A 22,765-nucleotide genomic window follows, 5' to 3' on the forward strand; every position below is an offset into this window, starting at 1 on the left:
TGTCTGCAGGACACCCTGTCCCTGTATGAAAAGGCAACGTCAGCACGGGTGAACTGGGAAAAGAGCGAGGCTCTGCTGGTTGGACAGTGGAGGGATCAGGTGGTGCCCAGTCTGCCTGGAGGACTTGATTGGGGGAGGCAGGGGCTGAAGGTGCTGGGGGGTTTTTTGGGCACTGAGGGCTTTCAAAAAAAGAACTGGGAGGGAGTTAATGAGAAGGTGTGTGCTCGGTTGTCTAAATGGAAATGGTTGCTGCCGCAGTTGTCGTATAGGGGAAGAGTTCTGGTCACCAATAACTTGGTCGCCTCGACTCTTTGGCACAGACTCGTCCCTCTGACTCCACCTAGAGGCCTGATGGAGGACATACAGAGGGTCATCCTGGACTTCTTCTGGTCTGGAAAACACTGGGTTCAGGCAGCAGCCCTTTATCTGCCAGTGGCTGAGGGTGGACAGGGACTTGTTAACATCCCATCAAAAATCGCCTCGTTTAGACTCTGGACAACACAAAGACTGCTCTACAACTGTGGCCCAAGCTGGCTGGACACAGCTCGACTGCTGCTGAGGAGAGCTGGGCGCTGGGGTTACGACAAGCACCTTTGCTGTTGCAGCCTGAGGATGTGGACCTCACTGGACTGACCCCTTTCTACAGCTCAATACTGCAGGCGTGGCAAGTTTTAAAGACCACACGTGCCACAGAGGAGACTCCAGGAATGTGGGTCTTTGAGGAGCCTTTATTTTTTAACAGCTTCATTCGGACTCAAATCTTGCAGTCTGCCAGCCTACGGGTGAGTCTGAGAGAGGCTGGCTGCACCAAACTGGGCCACTTAATGAGGCTGGCGGCTACGTCCGTGGAAGCACTAAGAGACGGGAGCAACATCACCTCCACACGACTGATCAACAGAGTGGTGGAGGAGGTCTGTACTGCTCTGCCACACCATCTAAGGGCTTTTGCAAAGAACCGGACTCTGTGTGACCAGTGGACTGAGGGGTGCGAGTACAGTTTTCCCTCTCTGTCTGTTACCCCAGCAATGGGGGGCTGGCAAGAGGGGGGAGGGCAGCTGCTGTTCCTTACAACTCCTTACCCGGTCAAGTTTCAGGATGTGGAGAAAAAGGTAGTTTACCAGCTCTGTGTGAAGGTCCTGAATGTCCGGTCTCTGTCAGGGATGAAGGAGTCGAGGTGGACTGAGTTCTTTGGCCCAGACGTTTCCCCGAAAGGCAGCTGGCGGTCCCTGTACAAGCTGCCCCTTGAGAAGCGGACAGCAGACCTCCAATAGAGGGTTGTACCCGGGGCAATAGCTACGAACAGATACAGAGCGCACATTGATCCTGGGGTGGGAGAGGAGTGTCTGTTTTGTTCCCAGGTTGAAACTCTTGTTCATTTGTTTGTTGAGTGTCCCAGACTGTCACGTTTATTTGTACTTTTGAAATCTTGGTTTCAGGCCCTCAGAGAGGATTTTTCTTTTCCTGTGTTCATCTTTGGCCCAAAGTATTCAGCAAAGAAAAAGACTGTACATACGACGATGACTTTTTTATCCGCTTCTGCCAAGTTGGCCATTTGGCTGACTCGCAGAACCGGGCTCAGGGTGCCGGTAGTGTGGAGCCAGTACCGGTTCTGGAGGGACTTTTAAAAGCCAGACTGAGGGTTGAACATGCCTATGCCTCTATGATGGATAATGTGCAGGCTTTCACTCGTGTGTGGGCTGTAGGGGGGGTTTTGTGCTCTGTGGGAGAGCACGGAGAGCTCGTTGTGAATATTTGATTGGCTTGTTTTTTTGTTGCATGTGTTGTTGAGGGTTTCTCCTGTCAACGGTAAATAAAGGGACTCTCAAAACCAAAACCTCTCCTCGCCTCCCACCTTCTCTCCTCCGCTCTCTCCTCTCCTCTCCTCCCACCTCCTCTCCTCTGCTCTCTCCTCTCCTCTCCTCCCACCTCCTCTCCTCCGCCCTCTCCTCTCCTCCCACCTCCGCCCTCTCCTCTCCTCCCACCTCCTCTCCTCTCCTCTCCTCCCACCTCCTCTCCTCCCCTCTCTCCTCTCCTGGCCTCCCTGTAAGAAAAGAATGTCAGTGGTTGGAAACTTCAGGTGAACAAAGGTAAAATGAATGAATGAATGAAATCTGATGATAACATGAAACACTCACCTTTTACATGAGAACATTCATGTTGTCTCCTCACCTTTGTGCTCCTCTTCTTTCCTCCTCCGTCTCCTTCCTCTTCTCTTACCTCCTCTTCTCCTCAGGCCTCCTGGTTCTTCTCGTCTTCCCTCTTTAATGCAACTTGTCCTCTTACTAATCCCAACCACTACTTTAGACCTTTAACCACTGTTACCCCCCGTGTCTACACTACACATTCAAACAGCTCAAACAAACTCACATTAAATACATTTTAAAAACTTACTTCGGTTAAACAGAATAAATGTGAAGGTATAAATCACCTACCTGCACTTACCTTCAGATGGTTTGTTTGTGCTTCCACCAGCTCTCAAACAACCGCTCCCTCTCCTCCAGTGAATGATGAGTGAGAATGAGAACTTTGACTTGTTAAAGGTGTGTGTGAACAGTGTGATGTCTCTGCCACCTGAGACCAGCACTCCAGAGAAAACTAAAGAGGATGATGTACTGGACCCCAAGCAGAGAAAGGTGAAGAGTGAAGCAGAGAAGTGTGCACACAGGGTGAGGGTAAATACCAGCGGAGCAGAGAGACAGTTAGGCTTATATCGGACTACTTGTACCTTTCTTAAAGTAGTTAAAACTGTGGATACAGATTTCTTGAAACTTTTTCTCTGTAAATGACAGCTATGTAGCATCCCTCTCTCTAACACTTGTGCCACCCAAGCAATCGCCAAGTAAGCATAAAGTAAGCAGTAAATGAAGTTTTTGTATAAAAGAAGCTCGTCCTGCTCTCTATGATCAAATCTCACCACTTCCTCTCCTGTGTCTCTTCTCCTTCATCCCCTTTTCTTGTTTTTCAGCTGTGAGTAAATAACCACAGATCTATAAAGGCTTTCTCTGCTGTACTCGATCACAGTGTTGTCTGACATGATGTGTGTTACTCTCCTGTGCAGCACCTTGAATCCTGGTTGAGCTCCGGACACTACTATGAGAGAGAGAGAGCTGTCACAGCCACCGCTCACATCCTGGCTAACTTCCTGGATAACCTGACTATCAAGGTGCACGCACGCACACACACACACACACACACACACACACACACACACACACACACACACACACACACACACACACACACACACACACACACACACACACATCTGACTGTTTGTCTTGTGGGTTTGATTTTCTGAAACATTTACTATCTTTGAAATCCCAACAGATGGTATTTTAAAAAATGGTTCCAGTGTGTTCTTCTTTTTCTTTTTCAAACGTAATAAATGTTTAATGCAATTTAAGGTCACTCAATAATAATTTTTTTTGTCTTTGCTTGATGTTAAAATCACATTTTGCATGACGGCCATCTCATGCCTTCTCACTCTTTAATATCTGTGTCTCTTTGTCCAGAACATGGTGTCCTTCCACAACCTCGGAGCTCTGCTGGGTCGACTGTCTCCTCGTTGTTCTGACCCTCATCCTCCTGTTCGCACTGCTGCGGTCGACTGCATATACACACTGCTTTATATACAGCTACGCTACGAAGGTATACAGACACACAGAGCTCTGACATTTTACCTGTTATTGTCTTTAATTGATTTGCAGTTTATTTGGAAAAATATAGACATGCTGTATTGTGGAAAAACAAGGACTCATTTTTTTTAATGCTGCTTGTTTTGTACATTTTCTTGCACTTTTTCTCTGTGTGCAGGTTTCTCCCTGGACTATAAGGATGAAGCTGTGGACAGTCTGTTGCCGCTGAAAGACCAGCTAGAAAACCCTGACCACGCTGTTCTATATAAGACCTGCTCTGACCTCACCAAGGTACACTTTGTGCCAAGCAGCACGGCTCTGTTGAATTATTGTCTAGAGTTTAACTTTAGCACTTGCTCTTATTCTGGTTAACTTAATAAAGCCTCCAAGTCTTGTAAAGTAAGCAAACAAAGTTGAAACATCTAGACTTTTCCTGTGTGTGTGTGTGTGTGTGTGTGTGTGTGTGTGTCAGGTGATGAGTAAGCGTCTGCCTCAGGAGCAGCTGTCCACGTTGGTCTTTTTGCTGTTTGATGGGCTCAACGACAGTCAGACAAACTGCTGCAGAGCTTCTTCTGTCATCCTGAATACTCTGCTGAAGAACAGAGGAGGGGGGCTACAGGACCAGGTAACACACACACACACACACACGCACTTACTCTCTGCTGATGTCCATCATTATATAAACACTCATGATTAAACAGCAGTACTGGATTACCAAATACAGAGCTTGATGTGTGTGTGTGTGTTTTAGGTCCCAGAGATGCTGGAGGTGCTGCATGCACGTCTGCAGAGCATCACAGAGGAGCAGGTTGGTGCAGACATCACTGTTACAACATGCAGCATCGATATTTATTGTTCGTTAGAAAACAAACTTGATTCACCCTATTTAGGTTTATTGTATGAGAACAGATCAGCCCACTGTGCAGTTATATTTTTCATTATTTGTTTTTCATAATAACTCAATGATTATCCATGTATCTACAATCTTTACCTGCTGAACCTATAATGAGGTCAAAGTGAAAGAACTGTTTCATTGTGTTCAGGTGAGAGTGGCAGCAGGACAGACGGTCCTCATCCTGGCCTCTCAGCATCTACAGACTGTGATCACCTCACTAGTTAACCAACCTCTCCCTTACGACAGGTATTTACTTTGTTTTGTGATTGAAATTTTATTGAGTTTTAACAGACATGCAGGTATAAAGACACAGCGAACAACGGAAAATACATAAATACATCACCTACAAGAGAAAATTATAAATATAAAGCAAGAAATCTAAATAAAGTCTAAATAAAAATAAATAAATAATAAAAAACATAATTGGAAGTCCTAGTACACACACACACACACACACACACACACACACACAAGAAAGATAACATACAGAATTAATTAGGGCTAAATAAGGGTACTGATCTATCCTACCCAGCAGTGAGTAGGAGACCCGTTCATATGCGCCCACCCTGGCAAGTAGATTATGCCAATCAGTGACTGATGGGGTGTGAGCTGACTTCCATTGTTGGACGAGCAGCCTTCTATCTAGCATGACAGCGGTCTGGATCCATTCAGTAAAGATAGAAGAAGCTGCCTTTCCGAATGGACGGGTCCCCCAGCAAGAACAGTCAAATGCAGAAGGGGACTGCCTTAACAATGATTCTCTGGATGCAGTCGTGAACTCCTCTCCAGAAGTCCTGTGCTTTGGGGCAATGCCAGAGAACATGAGTACAGGTGCCTGTTTCTGGACACTTCCAGCACCCGGGGTCCCCTTTAAGCTTTCACGCTGTATAAACTAGAGGGTGTCCAGTATATTCTATTAATAATCTTGAATGAGATTAGCCAGGTACAAATATCCCTCGATATGTATTTTAAATGATGCAAGATATCAACCCACTCTTTATCTGTAAATGTTATTAAAAGCTCTTCTTCCCATACAGTTTTTAAGGGCGCGATAGTTTTGCATTTAGACATACAACATAGAATGATACATTGAAACATGACCCTAGCCGTACATTGAGATGATTAAAGAGACAGCTATTTATCCAGAACTAATAATTACATAAACTATTGTACTTCATCAAGTTTGTTTTCATAAACAAGAAGATTTTCTCACCTCTCTTACAGCCCAGAGTTGGTTTATTCGACAAAAGATCCTTAAAGTTTTTCTTTCTTTTCGTCCAGCTGGATCAGCGAGATGTGGATGGCCTTGGGAGCGGACCCCATCGTGGCCAGTCAGATCATTGAGATGGTGATGGAGAAGCTCCTCATCATGGCGCCATACGTAGACAAGAAGGAGTCAATGATGAGAGGAGGGACAATAAAGATTGCCACCAATCAGCCCCTGGCTGTAAGTCACAAACTCTCACAGACATGGCTTGTATGTGTTTTCTGCTCCGTGCATATATAAATATATAAGTGACACAGTCAGTAAAGGCTGGGGGGTCTTCAGTATTTTGCTGGCTAGATACTGTTTGCTACTCATGAACATCTTTTTAAGTTACGCATGTCTACACAGCCCAGAGCAGCAGCGGCAGATTTAGTCCAATATCTGTGGTCTACGTATGATGTGTTCAGGGACAGTAATGAAAGTAGGTAATCCGCAGCCAAATACACAAGCAATTTAGTTACACAAGTACTGAAGAAAATGTTCTGGTAATAACAATACAGTTAGGATTACACAAATATAAGGTGAGCATTTACACGGCCTGTGTAGAGATGCAGCTGTCATGATTAAAATAGAAACATAGCTGCAGAAGAATTGACTCTCCTGAGTTCACGTGTGCTTGTATCTGTGTTTTCTTTGTTTCCAGATGACGTGTGGGCTCAAAGAACTGTTATTAAACGGTCAATGCCAGGAGCCGGCGGTCAACATGTTTCCTCAGCTCTTCACCTGTCTCGCTGTCAGACTGGGAGCAAGTGTCGGGGTCTCAGCACCGAAGGACAACAACACTAAACACGCTGCCTCTGTCCATGTAGCAGGGTGGGCGTCTTTTCTCTCTTTAGAGCTTTTAACATTTAGACAATGTCTCTACGTAGATAAGTTGCATAAACTTTTTTCAGGTGCACTGTGGGGGCTAACAATTAGGTGTAAATTTTGTGTTTCAGGGTAGCAGCTGATGCGCTGCGAATCTTGTTAGCCCGAGCCCAGTTAGATGAAGTGATGAAGAGACTGGATGAAGATAACGCCTGGGAAGCAATGAAGGAACAAAATACACACATTACAGGAATTACACTACTGGCAAGGTACGTATCCTTACAGGAAGCTGGGTGAGGTTCAGTTTGAGAGCTCAGGAATTCAGTCCAGATAAAAGCTGCTGCTGTGCAGGATAATGTCTGCCAAGCTTTTATGGAGGAAGATATCAGGAGCCTAATGTGAATCCTCTCCTGTTTCTCTCTCCCATTACTATTAAATCTGTGTTCCTGATAGTTTATCCATTCAATAAATAACATCTGTCTTGTCTGCAGGGCGATGTCTAAGCACGCTGGTCCCAGGTTGCCCTCCATCGTGGAGTGTCTGTGTCCATCATTGAACAACATCTATGAATGCCAGAGAATCACTGTCACAGCTTTCTTCTCTGAGGTGAGACACCATGAAAGATTGCATCAAAATGTATGTCAGTTTTTCTGTGTGAGCAGGGGACCAGTGTTTTTACAGAGCTAAATGAAATGATTCTCTCTCTGCAGCTCTTAAACCACCACGTGGTGACGGAGTTGATGCTGATAGACGTGTTAATGAACAACATGATGGAGAGGATATCAGATCCCTGTTGCACAGTCCGCATGTTGGCTGTGCGAGGTCTGGGAAACATAGCTGTGGGATCACCTGAAAAGGTAAACCGCTCATATACATAAGTTAACAAACGCTGTGCTGCAAGATGCAAACCAGCTGTTAGATCACTGATATTTATGGGATACTTTGGACTCACTGAAAAGCCACATCGCGTAACAGAGCCTCAATCATCCCGCCGACATGATCTGTGACGGCAGCAGTGTTGCGTGTTTGTTTACAGTTTACAGGCAGGTGACACACAGACTCTGTGCTCTGCTGAAGAGCTGCACGAATGTGATATCAGACAGACTTTTGTTGTAGATTAGTCATTTAAAACGAGAAACTGGCAAGCACTTTAAAGTAGCAGCTTGACGTGTGTCACTTAATTTGCCTCACAATTGCATGTCCTGCGATGTGACTATTGCACATACGCACATCGCAGTTGTTGAATGATTTATCGTGCAGCCCTACTTTGGACATCTTCCTTCTCTTACCAGGTGAATAAATATGCAAAGGAGCTGCTGGCAGCCATGAGTTCAGGGATGGAGGAGAAAGATGATCCCGGTAAGTTAAAAGCAAAGTCATTTTCTGTGCTGGAAAAAGTAAAGTTACAGTTAATCTGTTGTCTGGCTCTCCTGATTTCCTGCACTAATCTTTAAATAAAGCTTACAGTCTTCTGGTTCCATTTTCATCAGTCATGTTTGTGAAACATGTCCTGCTGCTCATCCTGGATGCTTTGTCGTTGCTCTTCCTGCAGGTAAGCTGATTACACTTGAAGCCATGTCGGGTCTTTCTAAAGTCCTCCTCTACCTGGACAAGAAGAACGTCCACTTACTGGTGGTTCATATCTTCATGAAGATCAAACCGTTCTTGGAGAGTGTGAGTTTCCTCTACATGTTTCAAGGTGTAAGGAATAATCACAAGTGTGTTTTACCTTTGTAGTGCCTACTGTTATTTTATTGTTGACTAGTTGTAACAAGGTGAAGTCGTTTCCCCACACACAGAGAGACACACATTACTCTAACAGAACCTTCTGCCTCTGTGCTCATCCAGGAAAATGACGAGATCCGCTGTGCTTCCATCCACCTGATGGGAAACCTGTCCAAGTTTGGCTCAGGAGAGCCCGTGTTCAAAGACCAGATCCACAATGTTCTGGTCAGCCTGCTGCTACACCTGGTCGACCCAAACCCAGAGGTGGTCAAGGTACAGAAGGAAACACACACAGACTATCAAAACAGCCTTTTTGTGGATACATCTTTGACAGTCTTGCAACATGGATTGTGTTTCTTTTAACTGTGCAGGCGTGCAAGTATGCAATGCGAGTGTGTGCTCCTGTGGTGGGATCAGAGCAGATCACAACCATGTTTCAGAACCACCTCCACGAAGACAAGAGCCTGCACTACGGAGAGTTCATCAATGACCTCACAAAGTACCTGGTGAGACACTCAGAGTCACAGAGAAGCATGGCTGAATAACGGGGAATTATGCAACATTATTTGTTGTTGTTTTTTTCTCCTACAAATTGAGAAACAATCCAGACAAAACATCCAAACTACTTGAACATGTGTCTTTAGGTGTATTTCAGGATCAACCTCACAGATTCTTTTAACAGATGATACTGTTAAACTACGTTAGAGATCATTTCTCTTGTTTGATGTTCACTGTGTTTTGTTGGTTCATAGATTCAGGACTTTCCAGGCATGCTGAACTTCTATCACATCTCAGTCATCCAGTTCTTCAAGAGCAACTGGCATGAGGTCCGAGCAGAGGCCATGTTTATAGGTACGACTACAACGCTCTTTAACCCATCTCATAAAAACATTCATGTCTAAAACTTCCTGGAGCGTATGAATGTATCAACAACTACAACACACATGAAAATAAAACCAGTGAACTAGTTGATGTACAGGTTAGAAATGTAAACTCTCACATGAGGGGGAGTGATGTTGTACTGAATATCATCACTGTGATTCGGTCATAGGCTCGTGGCTGCTGATAATTAAAGCAGTGATGATATTCAGAACAACATCACAACCTAGAGTGTGATATTGCTTTTATATGACAGTTGTACACGCGGCAAATAGTAGTAACAGTAATAATTGATAAACAGATTACTTTTTGCTCCATCAACTCAACTAGTTCCACAACTTAACTGAAACTGGACTGTTGTTGCCTAGCAAGAGGCAGAGGCAGTCATCTTGTAATCCAGGGAAAGCCTGATAGACACTGATGATAAAGTCCTGGCTCTTATGTAATCTAGGAAACTCTGCTCAATCCACCAAATGTCCATGTGGAAGGACAGACTTGTAGTTTTTCTCTGGACATGAAATGTTCAGGATCGGACCACCACCTGCTCCTCTTTAAGCAAAATAACATCCCAAACAAGTTAATCTGCTTTTTTTTGCTGACATCAGAGGATAATTGAGCTTTACTTTAAATTTAGTAATCTCAAAGTATTTAAAAACATAATATGTATTGCAGAGAGCCTTCGTGATTGCAAACCTGTTTATAATAATGATCTCTTTTTTAAAATATCTTTAGTCTGATTTTAAAGCATCTGCCACCCAGGCCCATTTTGCAGTGATAGAGAGACTCCCAGGCATCTCACTTAAAGAAGTGAACACCATGTGCTTCCTTAAACACATCACATGCTTTTCACACTGCTCATTTTTAGCCCAGGCTTTCCACCTGCATGCCTGCTGTGTTGGAGGTGAGAAGTTGGTGCTTTTAGAGTCCCTCCCCTCCTACAGACGTATTAACGTTGCATTATTCTGTTGTCTTTTACTTGCAGAGGCTTTGTTGTGTCAAATGAAAGTGACGTGTGTATCTGGGCTGCAGCTTCCCGAGTGCGTTAAGGAGCCACTCAAAGACCTTAATCCTTCTTTTGGTCCAATTTTCCGAAGATCCCTAAGAGGCTCATTAAGGTTCAGTAGAAGGCCTTTGATATTTTCTGAATCATCAGTAAAATCAGACACTTTAACGATACGATACAATAAATTTGATTGCCAACAGACGTGTTTCTCACTGGAAAGTGGCTAAAATGTATTTCTCAAAAGAGCAGATAGTTTAATGTTTATTTTCTGTTGCAAATGCTTTTAGTCAATTGAAATTATATCCATTAAAAAAAACATGATATTGGTGGATCTTTTGTTGTTTTGCTGTCAACACCACTTAAAGCTAACTTTACCTTATGGTCTTATGGTATACGTCTGGTGATACTGTGTCAACAAGTCCCATAAAAACACCCAAAATAAAGAAGGGCTCAATCCCTCCGTCCTGCTGCTGTAAACCCACCATTGTGTATTAATACGCTGCTGAAAATAGTTCTCAACAAATGCACGACCGTATTTCCTCCTGTAGCATTTTCTTACCGCAGTGCCCGGCTGCAACTTAACAAATGAGACTTGTATAACTGTGAGGTGTTTTGAAAGAGTTATGTCTTCAATGGGAATAAGAACAATCTCTTTTCAGCCTTGTCCGAACATTTTGTGCTTTAATATATTTCAGACATTCTGTGGAAAGTGACCCCACTTTGAGAACCACTGAGTTAAAACAATCAACTTTTTTGTATGTATCTATCTATTTAGATATCTATATCTATATATCTATATCTATAGATATATCTATATCTTATAGGGATTGACTCACTTTTAGAGCCAGCCTCAGGTGGCCACTTGAGGAACTATAGTTTCGGCACTTCCATGTTTGCTTCATTTCAGCCCCATCTTGGCATCACCTGTTCTCTCTGTGCACTGGTAACTTTCAAAGTTTGCTGTGAGAAAGGCCTATGAAAGTTAAGACAATGTTTACTTTGTGGTAGAATGGGTGTCACTGAGGTGTTTTGATTTCAGCATCCTTAAGGATGCACGTCGTCAGCAGCATGTGAATGATGGCAGCGTGGTGAGTTTGGCATGCTGTATGTGGACTGTCTGCGTAAGGAGTTGCGTGTGCTCATGAAGAATGTGACCCTTTTTCAAATGAGAGAGGAAAAAAACGATGGAGTGATAAAAATATCTTTGCCCATCTCTTCTTCCCCTGGGGGGCTGCCTCCCCTGCTTTCATCCGGTAGCCTGGAGGGAGAGAGAGGCAGCAAACAGGGGGGAGAGAGAGGGAGAGGAGGGAGAAACAAAAAGAAAAAGAGGTAAAAATCTATTTAAAATAGAGACAGACAAAGGATAAGTAGGGACAAATATGGGCCAACAAAAGGAGAGCAATATGAAAGGAATGAGAGGGAGGTGTCATCATTGTGTCAGCAGCCTGCACTCGTCTTCATGAATGACTCTGTTAGGGTTAATGGACGGACGAGAGAGCACTGCTTTCTCTCCCTCTCTCTCTCTCTCTCTCTTTCCCCCCGCCCTTACTTGTTTCCTCTCATCACCTCTGTTTTTGTGCCTCTATATAACCTCTGGTCCAGCCTGTGTCCCATCATTGTTAAATTAGGTGGATAGAAACAACAAGGGTCTGCGTGTCAGTTTGCTGCAGGGGTTACATTTATGTTGTAGAAGAATTTTTGTTGAGTTTTTAAACATTATTAGACAATTTTTTAAATTTTGTTCAGCTGTGCTGACTGCAAAGTCTAACATTTTAAACTGAGCAAACTGCAGTTTTAATTTGAAGTCAGCAGCCAGGTGAAAATGGCAAACCAATCAGCTCTCATCCTGAGAATGACCTCACTGCTGCTGCTCCTGCTGGTGTGTGGCACAGGTAAGATCTGTTGACATTATCATGATTTGTAGTGAGCGACACAGTTTAGTAACGATGTGTTTTGATTTGCAGTGCATGGCTGACATGTCGTGATGAAAAGTTAGCTTAGCTCGGTGTTTTAAAACATGTCCATGTAATAACTGAAGGATTTAGAAGAAATAAATACCGTCCTTTAAGCAGTTGAAATCTTTCTGCAGGTGCACAGACCGACGACTTTTTGCTGTAAAAGCTCAAATTGGTTTAAAATGTGATAAAGCTGAATAATACATCAACAATAATTACACATGTATATTTCAAAGTGAAGTTACCATATACACGATCCGTTTTAGCTAATGTCTTTATGTCATTTGTATTTGCACCATGACTTTGTCATTTCACAAGTTTTATGTCATAATGTAGACAGGTACATTTACACCTCAAAGGCACAGTGGTGAAATGTGTTATGTCTACCCATTCCTTATGTTTTAAAGTGACTCATTGTCCTTTGACTCTATTTGAGTCTCTCTGTTGAGTTATGACAAGAAGAGCCTGATGGTCATGAAGAATGTAACTTACAGAAGTCACATCTGTGTCTTTTGCATCAACTTAATGTGTCCCTCCCCACTGGGCACATAAATGCACTGGACTGAACTATTAGTGTACTTCAAAATAAAAGTGCAGACCACTAAACAAATAAAAAGGAAACCTTTCATATGTCGTCCAAGGAGTACATTAATCTATTAGGACTGGTTAATGCGTGACAGGGTTGTTTTTTGATATGAAATCAAAGATGATGCTTCCTAAAAGGCAAAAACAGGCACAAAAGTCAAATAAAAGTTCTCCTCTTTAGATGCAAAGATGGACCTCATCACCAGCCAACAAGATATTCTGGTGGGAAAAGAGATCATGCTGCTCTGTAAAGGTGAGTTAATTTAATTTAATGACTAATGAAGCTTGGCCATGTGACTCTAATGTGTAAAAGCATCCGCATTTATTTACCTGTCTCTTCGTCCTCCCCTGTCCCAGCTGGTGGAGAGGGAGCAATAACGTGGATGAAGGACGGGGAAGACTTCGATGATGAAGACAAGGTTTCAACGGTGGATGAGACCACCTCTAAAGTACTAATTAAGAAGGCCACGATGCAGGATGCGGGCAGTTACAGCTGTCTGTGTGAGTTTGAAAATGGACACAGTGATAACACTCAGATCACGATCTATGTTTATGGTACGTAACAAATACCCGCACACTATTCTCAATGGACAGAAATTGTGTTGCTGCATTGCATAGAAAGTAATCATCCTAACCTCCTGTTTCATCAGAGGGCCCATCGTTTGGAGGCACCACCACCTACCATGAGTTTCTGGAGGGCACAGACGGCGTAGTGCCGTGCCTGGTGACAGGACAGCCAACCGTGGATGTTCACTGGCTCAGAGACAAGCAGGAAATCCCCTCTAATGGTATGACCAGCACACACACTGGCAATAGTGATCTATGCTGGGGTTTTAAACCTACCCTGATTAATATTTTTAATATCAACAGGTGGTTGATTTTCTGACCACAACTTTTCTGTATGAATTCACTCCATCTTTTATAAATGTTGTTGTCAGCCACAGTAGAAAGCTGTTTTAGGTTGAAAAAAGAATTAGAAATCTAACTGTTCATTACTTAACCAATACCAAACGTCGGAAAAAGTTAGCAACAAGCTTGTGGACCATAGAGTGTATAAATAATGGACTTAGTCTCTGGGACGTCGCCCAATGGTTTCTGAAGAAGCGTTTTGAAGCCTGAATTGTGGCTGTGCTGGCAGTCGCCATATTGGAAACGCCAGAGTCGGCTAATCCAGAGGTGGAGCGCGAACAAGCTGAGGCCTATGGCTGAGGACTATGGGCGGGCCGCATGAATCTTTATTGCTGAAACAAGCCCATCTAGCTTGAAGCTACCAGGCCAGCTACAGCTAAGAAGCTAGGCCATATGCTTCTCAGCGTAGCTAGCAGTTATTAGCCATAGACTGTATAAATAATGAATAACCAGTTTAACTTTGTGTTTCCCACAGAGGAGATTTTGTTTGTGACATTGACTGACTGCAGGTGTTTATCTATGGGAGGGAGGACTTAGCAAATTCGCCACTCGCTCGCCCAATGACATCAGCGGGTGAACGACACATAACAGGAAGCTTAAAATGATAATAAAGTAACTTAAATTCTTGCTGAACAAGTGTACAAATTGTTTTGGATGCAAACAGGGTTCAATATTCTTTCTGCTAATTTACTTCCTGCAGTGCTGTTTCTTTGTCCAGCTGCAAGACACAACTCAATAATGGCCTTCTAATATAATTCTTTGTTCTTTCTATTCTGTTTGTTTGTCTTTTCCTTCACCTCCTTCCATCACTGTCTGGGTCTTTCTCTCTCTCTGTCTCTCGCTGTCTGTCTCCTCATCTTTTCGCTGTATCTCTCACCTCAGCGGGGAGGCGTGTGCGTCAGCTGCGTGATAACACGCTGTTTATTGAAAAGGTGAGCAGGGAGGATGCTGGGACTTACATGTGTCAGGCTCAGATCAGAGGAAGGACCATCGACAAGACCCTCACCGTCTCTGTTGTCGTCAATGGTCAGTATATTTCTTACATTAAGACTCAAAAGTGGTCAGAGGTTTGGATGTGTTGAACATAAAACAGAATTATGTGATGGATGTTTTAATTGTAGGGTACTTTGCTTTAAAAAGAGATTTTCTGTTATACTTTCCCTAATTAAGATGCCATAATAAGTATTAAGTGTAATTTAGATCATATGACTCCCTCCTGCAGCTCCTCCCACTGTGCATCTGAAAGAGGAGGTGAAAAACGTGATAGCTGGACCAGAAACCAACTTTACCTTACTGTGTTTGGTGAACGGCCTGCCGCAACCCAACATCACCTGGACCATGTAAGTCCTGACTACTGAAAGGCACCGCCATGCATCTGTATGTTGATAAAGGAAAGGTTAAACATGGAATAATTACGCTAGTTTATCTAAACTGGTTTCTCAGCAAAAGTATAATGACTCACTGTATATGTTATTCTTTCTGTAAGCCTTTGAATTACACTTCATCACTTTCCTTTATTTCAGCTGACTTATATGTTTTAAATAATAAAGTTATAATCTCGAAGATCTCAGTTTAGTTGTATTTGGCAGCACCTGATGGTGATGAAGGCAATTTATTGTGCATGCGTCCCCGATAACCAGACATCTATGATTGGCTCCCTTTTTCCCGGTTGTAAGTCTTGATTTTCCTGGCTGACGGTCGCTTTCCTTTTCAGACTGTTTGCCTTCATCTGAGCGTCGAGTTTGTTTCTTTTTCTTTGGATTTTCACTTATTGTAGAAGTTGTATCTGTAGTCATCGATCTTTTCTTTGTCTGTTCAGCCATAGTAGATTACTGTTTACTTGCAACACTCGCAGAGACTGGAAAAGCAGCCGCTTAGCTCCGCCTACCCTCTCTGGCTGACCAACCACTGCTGGCTGATTGAAAACACGTCACTAACTGGGCTTATGATTTGTTCCGCCACAGACACCCAGTCTGTAATAATACTATATACTGCAAATGCAAAGGCTTTCATCAGTGGACCATAGACTCAGTCATCATTGTGTTACCTCATTCGGAGATAGATAGTGACTTTAAAGACATTTATTTAAATGAAAATATTTTCATTACTTTATAGATTTTTAACTAAATCAGAACTGCACTACCTAACAAAAGCAACAACACTGGGTCATTTTAGCGCCGCTGACTCTAAGTGTTGCTAATGAGGCATTTCATCTTGTCTGTGTGCAGGTGCTTAGAGAAGAGTTCAAAAGGGAAGTCTGTGTGTGCGTTAGTGTGTGTGTGTTTGTGTGTCCCTCTTGTGGCCTCTGTCTTTCTTTATATACCTGCACTAATAAATCCATATGATTCACATGCAGCATCACTCGTCGTGTATTTTTGTCTGTATTTCCTCCTCCCAGGCCAATGACCTTTGACCCTTCACATCATCAGTTTAACTCAGACCAGAGCCAGCTGACTATAAGGTCTGTAGCGAGAGAGGACTACGGAGAGTACGTCTGCACCGCCACCAACAAGATAGCTGAGAGCAGCGCGACCATCATGCTCCATGTTTTTGGTTAGTGCACTTCAATGTTCTTATTTCCTGTTGTACCTGTTGTAGTGTGAAGACAAATGGACATGTGTTCTGTTGGGGTCTTCACTGTTATGGTGGTGTATCCTTTCAGAGGCCCCAGAGGTGAGCGTGTCAGCAGAGTGGCAGAACGTGTCGGTGGGTGAACGTGTTTCGGTGTCCTGCAACGTCTCCGGTCATCCTCAGCCTGAGCTGCACTGGCTCAACAAGCACAATGGACAAACAATGGTACGGACACACACACACACACACACATATGCACATCTACATCAGCTGCCCCTATGGATTGACCAAGCTTCCAGTCCTCGTCTGTCTCAATAAATCTGACATCCATCACCATTGTCTAACTATTATCTAACTCCCAACTGATATTTAGCACGTGCAGACTTCTCACATCGTCCAACGACTCAAACAGCATGAAAATGAGGCGTTTCCAGACTTATGTTTGGTCTAAGATGTGACTGGATGTTGTCTCCACCTGTCAGGACTCCACCTATGGCCGTATCCGTGTTGTAGACGGTGTGTTGACGATTGATGAGGTGCTGCCCTCTGATGGTGGTCTGTACTCCTGCATGGCTGTCAGCTCCACTGGAAACGCATCAAGAGATGTCGCAATTTACAGTAAGAGTTGGTGAAACAAGTTATGAGAAGTAACACTCCATACCTGTTTTTCTATTTTTTAATTATCTCTTCCCTCCTCCTGACCCACAGCCCAGCCCGGTCCTCCTCACTACCTGTCAGTCTCACCTGGGCCAACCTCCATCCTCTTCTTCCTTAAAACCCCACCGGTCAGCGGAGGAGCACCCATCACAAATTACGTCCTGCAGTGGAGGCAAAGTGCAGCAGAACAGTGGAAGGAACTCCTCACGGCCCCGGCTCTGGGTAAAAAAAGAGGCTTTGCATTTGTGCATCATGTTAAATAAGTAAAACAAATTAAAGTGTGCATGTGTGCTGACGTTGTGTCTCTTTGTGTTTGCTCTTCAGAGCCTATGGTCATAACCCCCCTCAAGCCGTACACGTTGTACACAGTGCGTTTAGCTGCGATGAATGCAGTGGGACGCGGACAGTTTTCAGACACAAACACTGTCCGCACCCACGGGATACGTAAGTCATATACACACGAACAACACATCTGCAACACTCACTTAACCCATATTTCATGCCATGGGTGGAGTATTAAATGGACATGCATCATGTGTTTGTGTTCATATTTGCATGTGTAAATGCAAGTACTCTTATTCTTATATTATATTCTAGTAAGCAAACCTTATCCTTTTCATCAATCATGACCAAGTTATCTTGAATTTATCTTTCATGCAACCATCATCACAACATTTCAATGACATCATCATCTGGGGCCTGATGTCCTCTCATGCTGCCATGCTGCCATCCGTCCTCAGAGGGTAAAGTACACACAGTCATCCACTAAACTATGTGATCATACAGACATGCTCCAGTTATCTCTGTTTAGCCTTAAGAATTAAATATCCAAAGATGAGCTGTTAGTTACGGTTCATGACTGTTTAACCTCTATGAACAGATTCAGCTTATTGATTTATGACTCTTAATTGTGCATTTATGGTCATCATTGCTCATCAGTTTCCTGTTTCTCTGCTTCCTGTCTGCAGGTGAACCTGACAGTCCAGTTTTGTCCATGGATGCGGTGAAAGTAGAGGCCAACTCGTTCTCTGTCCCTCTGAAACAGATCGATGATGGAGAAACTCCTCTGCAGCACTTCAACGTACGATACAAACAGGTAAGTACGGTGGCCCTGAAGGTCAAGGTCCAGGACACACAAAATCTTTTTAAACTAAAACATTGCAGATTAGGGGATAGGTCAGAACACAATTATTGTATGTGATTGGACAAAACCAAAGTCCCTCATTACCAATGACTGTAAATAAAAAAGGACAGCGTGTCTCTCGTATAAAAATGAAGCCAAAACATCCCCGGGTGCATTTGGAGCCAGAGTCTGCGCAGTAGAGATCAGCTGGTGGAGCCGCTGTATTGATGTCCCGCCCCTTCAGCTAAAAACAATGAACAGACAGAAACCATGTTTGAGAAACATTTATTTGACGTGTATTTTGATTTTATAGTTTGACTCATGTCCCATCTGTTAACATGGAGGAGGCGGGCTTTATGACCTATACTGCAGCCAGTCAGCAGGGGGCGCTCGAAATGTTTTGGCTTCACTTTTAGGGAGCTGTCACGTCGTCCATCTTTTCATACAGTCTACTGTCATTATCATGTTTTGCAACGATGCCACCTTGTGATTGGATGATGGAAAAAAGCATCATGAGGCTTCAAAATACTACTTCTGTCTTACTACTTACAATTTTAAAGGTTTATTCCAACCAAAAACTACTTTCTTGCCATTTGTTTATTTATTTAGAAGCATTTTTATTTTACTTTATTTACTTGTTTTATTCCCTCTTTTTCTGCTCTTTCAGGGGGGGACTGAGTGGAAGGAGAAGCAGTTGTCGTCCAATGCCGAGTCTATCTCCCTTCAAGGCCTGTCTTTCGGCTCAGACTATCAACTAGAAGTCACAGCAGTCAATGCGAATGGTTCCTCTATCCCAGCTACTTTCAATTTCACCATCGGAGCACAGCCTGGTACGCGGCCTCCCACTCCACTACACCATGCACTTTGTTACCTGTTAGCCAAAACAGGGGCTTAAAAGACTTCAGGCACTTCAAAACTTTGGCATAACAGATACACTTACAACATCATGTTAATCACCACACTGAAGATGTCTTCCATGCTTTCTGTTTAGTCATGTTGATTCTCTTATCCCACCCTCCATTCAAAGTGAGCAACCAAAGTATGACCAAAGGCACCGTGGTCGCCATCGTGATGGTGATCTTCCTAGTAGTGTTCCTGTTGGTCGACGCCTCCTGCTGCTACATCAACCGCTGCGGCCTGCTCATGTCCATCGCTGTGAAAGTCTTTGGACAGAAAGTGCCCGGCCTCCGAATGCTGGAAGACGGAGAGGGAACCACTAACGGGTGAGTAAGTGTTGGAAATGACTTAAAGAGTGTGTATATCCATGAGTCAAGTTTATTTTCACAAAACGGAAACTTTTTTGTTCATAATTAAGTTGTAGTCATCATATTTGAAACCTGTGTGTGTTGTGTCTGCAGAGAGGTGAAGCTGAAGGGTATGTCCACTCCGAGAGGCAGTCTGCAACAGGGAGGAGTTCAGGCAATCACTAAGGATGGGGGGCAGCTCACAGAGGTCACCTGCGACAAAGCCCCTCTTACTAAAAACGAGTATGTTCTTCCACTCACACTTCACATTGTTCATGTACAGCTAACATACTTAGATTGTCTTAAAATAGCTGCAGTAAGATGTTTCCGTTTACTCTGACATCCAAGCCAGCTCTGTCCAGAGACTATTTGCCAAATGAGTTTACCAATTAGTTTTCCAAAAGTCAATTTGACCTCCACAGTGTCTATATCCATCCCTCATAAGCAGAGCTGATGTTATAAATGTGTTTAACAAAAACAGGTGTTAAAGACTTTCAAATAAAGGACTACATGTAGGGAAATGGTAACTGGACTTAAATAGTGCTTTTCTAGTTTTCTTCAGACCACCACCAGGCCTATAGATCCTGATTGGGGATTGGCACTTAGGCCTCTGCCGTCAGTGTGTGAGTGTGAGTAAATGGACTGTACTTATATAGCGCTTTTCTAGTCTTTGCGACCACTCAAAGCTGCTTTTACACTACATATCACATTCACCCATTCACACACTGATGGCAGAGGCTGCTAGGTAAAGTGCCCAACTGTCAATCAGATATCACATTCATACCCGTCGGCTATGCCACCGGGAGCAATTTGGGGTTCAGTGTCTTGCCCAAGGACACTTCGACATGTAGCCTGAGGGAGCTTGGGATCGAACCTCCGACCTTCCGAATGAAAGACGACCGACTCTTCCACTAAGCCACAGCCACCCAGCTGAGTGTAAAAGGGTGAATGTGACATGTAGTGTAAAAACGCTTGAGTGGTCGGAAGAATAGAAAGGTGCTGTATAAGTACAGTCCATTTACTACTGAAAGCACTGTTACACTCAATGTCACATTCAGCTTTTCACACACACATTGCATAGCAGGCAAGGCTGCACAGTCACACTGATGGCCATGCCTTCAGGAGAAATTTGGGTTCAGTGTCTTGCTCAAGGACATTTTGACATGTAGACTGTAGCAATCAGGGAATCGAACCCCCAACCTTTCCTTTAAAGAAAAGGTTGTCCCCTTGAGGAAATTTGTCTTGGACTCCAATGCTGCGCACACCTCGCTCCCATTACGATAGGATCAATAAATTAAAAACAATAGAAACCAACACAATCCACATGCAAACAAGAGTACATGTGCGTGAAAAGACCACAAACATGTATTGCACAGATCCATGTAAAAGACGGTACAAAATAAGAGAAAAAGATGAAAAATATAAGAATATTGGAATTAAAAAAATATATAGGAACACCATGATGCTATTACACAATCCATATAACCTCAGGAAGGATTTAGAATTTTGATCGACGTGGGAACAAACACATTTTTAAAACTGTTTAGTTTGCATTTGGGGACTCTGGGATGTTAAATCTCAGCAAAAGAAATGGTTCTATAAATCTTGTTTGTATATATGTTATACCATTCAGAAGCAGGCCTCAATACCTGCCATTTGTAGGGTTCTTGTCAGCTTGGTTTTTGTCTAAAAAAGTGCAGGTGATTTTGAATACAGTGACACACAGATATCAGAAGGGAAGAAGAACTCAGCCTGACAATGGCAGCTTTATACAAACATTTTACATCCTGTGAGTCAATGAAGTGTAAATGTTAACTAAAAAACATAAAAAGAAAACTTCAAGGGGAACAAACAAATGAAATATGTTAATAAAAATAATAAGTAAGGTTACTAAAATTGATCTAAGAAGACTTTACATATTTGTGTAATACCCGTCAAGTTTATTTTTTATTTGAGAGTCATTACATTTTTCTATGCAGTTCTGTTTTTATAGCAGTATCTTAATGATGATTTATTTCTTTCACACAGGAAAATACAACCATGTAAAGACCTGCCCGCTGCCAACGCATGAGGCCAGAGAAAACAGAAACGACTTAAAGAAGGGTGAGCCAAGAAGTGAGAATGTATAAAAATATATCAAAGAATCACTCGGTCTTAAAAACTGACTCAGAACAGCCGGGACGTTGGACACAACGGCCTCGGGAAGGAGGAAGCATCACTGACTGATGTTCAGGTTCAAACTGTTTCAGACGAGTGAGAGGACGGCTGGCCTGCGTTCATCCTCTCCTGACAGCGCTACAGGCAGGAAGTGATGTCATTTTGTAGTCTTATTTTGTTGCTCTGTCTGCTCTCGTTTTTATCAGCAAGAGCTACAAAATCTACTTTTACAGGGTTATCATGACGTCTGTGTTTTACAGGGTAAAATCTTTATCTTCAACTCGCTTTATTTTCACGACAAAGTTTACCTTTAGCTGCATTTTGAATGTTGTAAACGGACACAAGGTTTGATTTCAGTTTTACTCTTTGTTAAGTGTATCATGGATATTATCTTTATCATTTTGTTGGCATTTTAAGATATCTATATCTACGTTGTTAAATTGTTATTAACATTGCATTGTTGCTGCTCCTCTCCTCTGTTTATTTCTGGTTAAAAAACATTTTATTCTTCTCCTGACCAGTAATGTAAAGGGCATTTCTGCTGAAACTGAACTAACTCACCTTAATGTTATTATCATGCACTGGCATTTTTTTTTTTTAAACTATACATGAGAGGTTTTCTGCATGAGAGGCTTTGAACATAATTTTTAATCACCTTTTGTGAAACAATTTTACAGAGTCTGCAGCTAACTCTGGTCACAAAGAGCATGTGTAATTAGAAGCAACTTTTATTTTGAAAACCTTCTTGAAAGTACCTGTAATAATAGGAAACATTCAGTATACACACCTAACAATATGGATTATCTTATTTTATATTTAAAGGCATATTATTACCTTCAGTTATCAAATATTTTCTCACTGTTGAATGTGTCACTCTGTCTTGTTTGCAAATGACCTAACCATTTAAGTATCCTGATAGTGTTTTGGTGTTGTGTTGAACACTGTACATGGTTGTACATACACATGTTGTTACATCTCTATATTTGATAAAAACACGGAGCAGCTATGTGTGTTTCCTGCTCAAACTGAATGTTTGTTTTCTCTTTATAGTTCCTCCATCACAAACAGTAAAATCTGTTTCTGCTATGGGAAGTGTTCTGGTTTCAGTTTGTAGCGCGACTGTAGTCTGAGCAGTGATGACCAATCACGTATCAGCAGGCTTTGGCGTATGTAGGAAAAACGAAGAAGTCAGTGTGGAGAGAAAAAGGGGTGTAGCGTAATCCGCCATGATGTCATCTCTGCGCTCATCTGATGATGATTTGGCTTTTGATTAAAAAATTAAAATAACAGATTTCTACCTGCAAGTGAAGCTAACAATCCATTCTTGCTGTTCGCTAACCGCTGGCTACACCA

The 22,765-nt window shown here is 42.8% G+C and overlaps 2 protein-coding genes across 2 annotated transcripts; both read left to right on the forward strand.

Annotated features, from left to right (window-relative positions):
• The first annotated feature begins 2,507 nt into the window (after positions 1–2,507).
• On the forward strand, positions 2,508–10,310 carry LOC138583713 (maestro heat-like repeat-containing protein family member 1). Its single transcript, XM_069655675.1, has 18 exons — positions 2,508–2,666; positions 3,059–3,163; positions 3,513–3,648; positions 3,814–3,926; positions 4,108–4,260; positions 4,387–4,443; positions 4,679–4,776; positions 5,812–5,977; positions 6,441–6,610; positions 6,736–6,873; positions 7,096–7,210; positions 7,315–7,461; positions 7,897–7,963; positions 8,157–8,278; positions 8,453–8,602; positions 8,701–8,835; positions 9,082–9,181; positions 10,303–10,310. The coding sequence occupies exons 1-18, from the start codon at positions 2,508–2,510 to the stop codon at positions 10,308–10,310; spliced, it is 2,139 nt and encodes a 712-aa protein (XP_069511776.1).
• A 1,542-nt stretch (positions 10,311–11,852) lies between these two features.
• LOC138584771 (neural cell adhesion molecule 1-like) lies at positions 11,853–22,498 on the forward strand. The gene is made up of 17 exons (XM_069657083.1): positions 11,853–12,103; positions 12,933–13,004; positions 13,109–13,306; positions 13,402–13,539; positions 14,543–14,686; positions 14,883–15,000; positions 16,059–16,213; positions 16,323–16,456; positions 16,714–16,849; positions 16,940–17,110; positions 17,213–17,332; positions 17,629–17,631; positions 17,857–17,993; positions 18,679–18,841; positions 19,039–19,234; positions 19,370–19,498; positions 21,284–22,498. The coding sequence occupies exons 1-17, from the start codon at positions 12,034–12,036 to the stop codon at positions 21,324–21,326; spliced, it is 2,127 nt and encodes a 708-aa protein (XP_069513184.1). The 5' UTR covers positions 11,853–12,033; the 3' UTR covers positions 21,327–22,498.
• Positions 22,499–22,765: the final 267 nt, after the last annotated feature.

Source organism: Semicossyphus pulcher, unplaced genomic scaffold (assembly GCF_022749685.1).
Source record: "Semicossyphus pulcher isolate SPU_LCO1_2020_fin unplaced genomic scaffold, fSemPul1.0.p SCAF_9, whole genome shotgun sequence".
Lineage (NCBI taxonomy): Eukaryota > Metazoa > Chordata > Actinopteri > Labriformes > Labridae > Semicossyphus > Semicossyphus pulcher.

Coding starts and splice junctions, on each gene's coding strand:
- LOC138584771 (XM_069657083.1), top strand. CDS start 12,034: ATGGCAAACCAATCAGCTCTCATCCTGAGAATGACCTCACTGCTGCTG. Junction 15,001..16,058: donor CCCAACATCACCTGGACCAT/GTAAGTCCTGAC, acceptor TCCTCCTCCCAG/GCCAATGACCTTTGACCCTT. Junction 19,235..19,369: donor GGAGAGGGAACCACTAACGG/GTGAGTAAGTGT, acceptor TTGTGTCTGCAG/AGAGGTGAAGCTGAAGGGTA.
- LOC138583713 (XM_069655675.1), top strand. CDS start 2,508: ATGAGTGAGAATGAGAACTTTGACTTGTTAAAGGTGTGTGTGAACAGT. Junction 3,649..3,813: donor TATACAGCTACGCTACGAAG/GTATACAGACAC, acceptor CTCTGTGTGCAG/GTTTCTCCCTGGACTATAAG. Junction 7,211..7,314: donor TCACAGCTTTCTTCTCTGAG/GTGAGACACCAT, acceptor CTCTCTCTGCAG/CTCTTAAACCACCACGTGGT.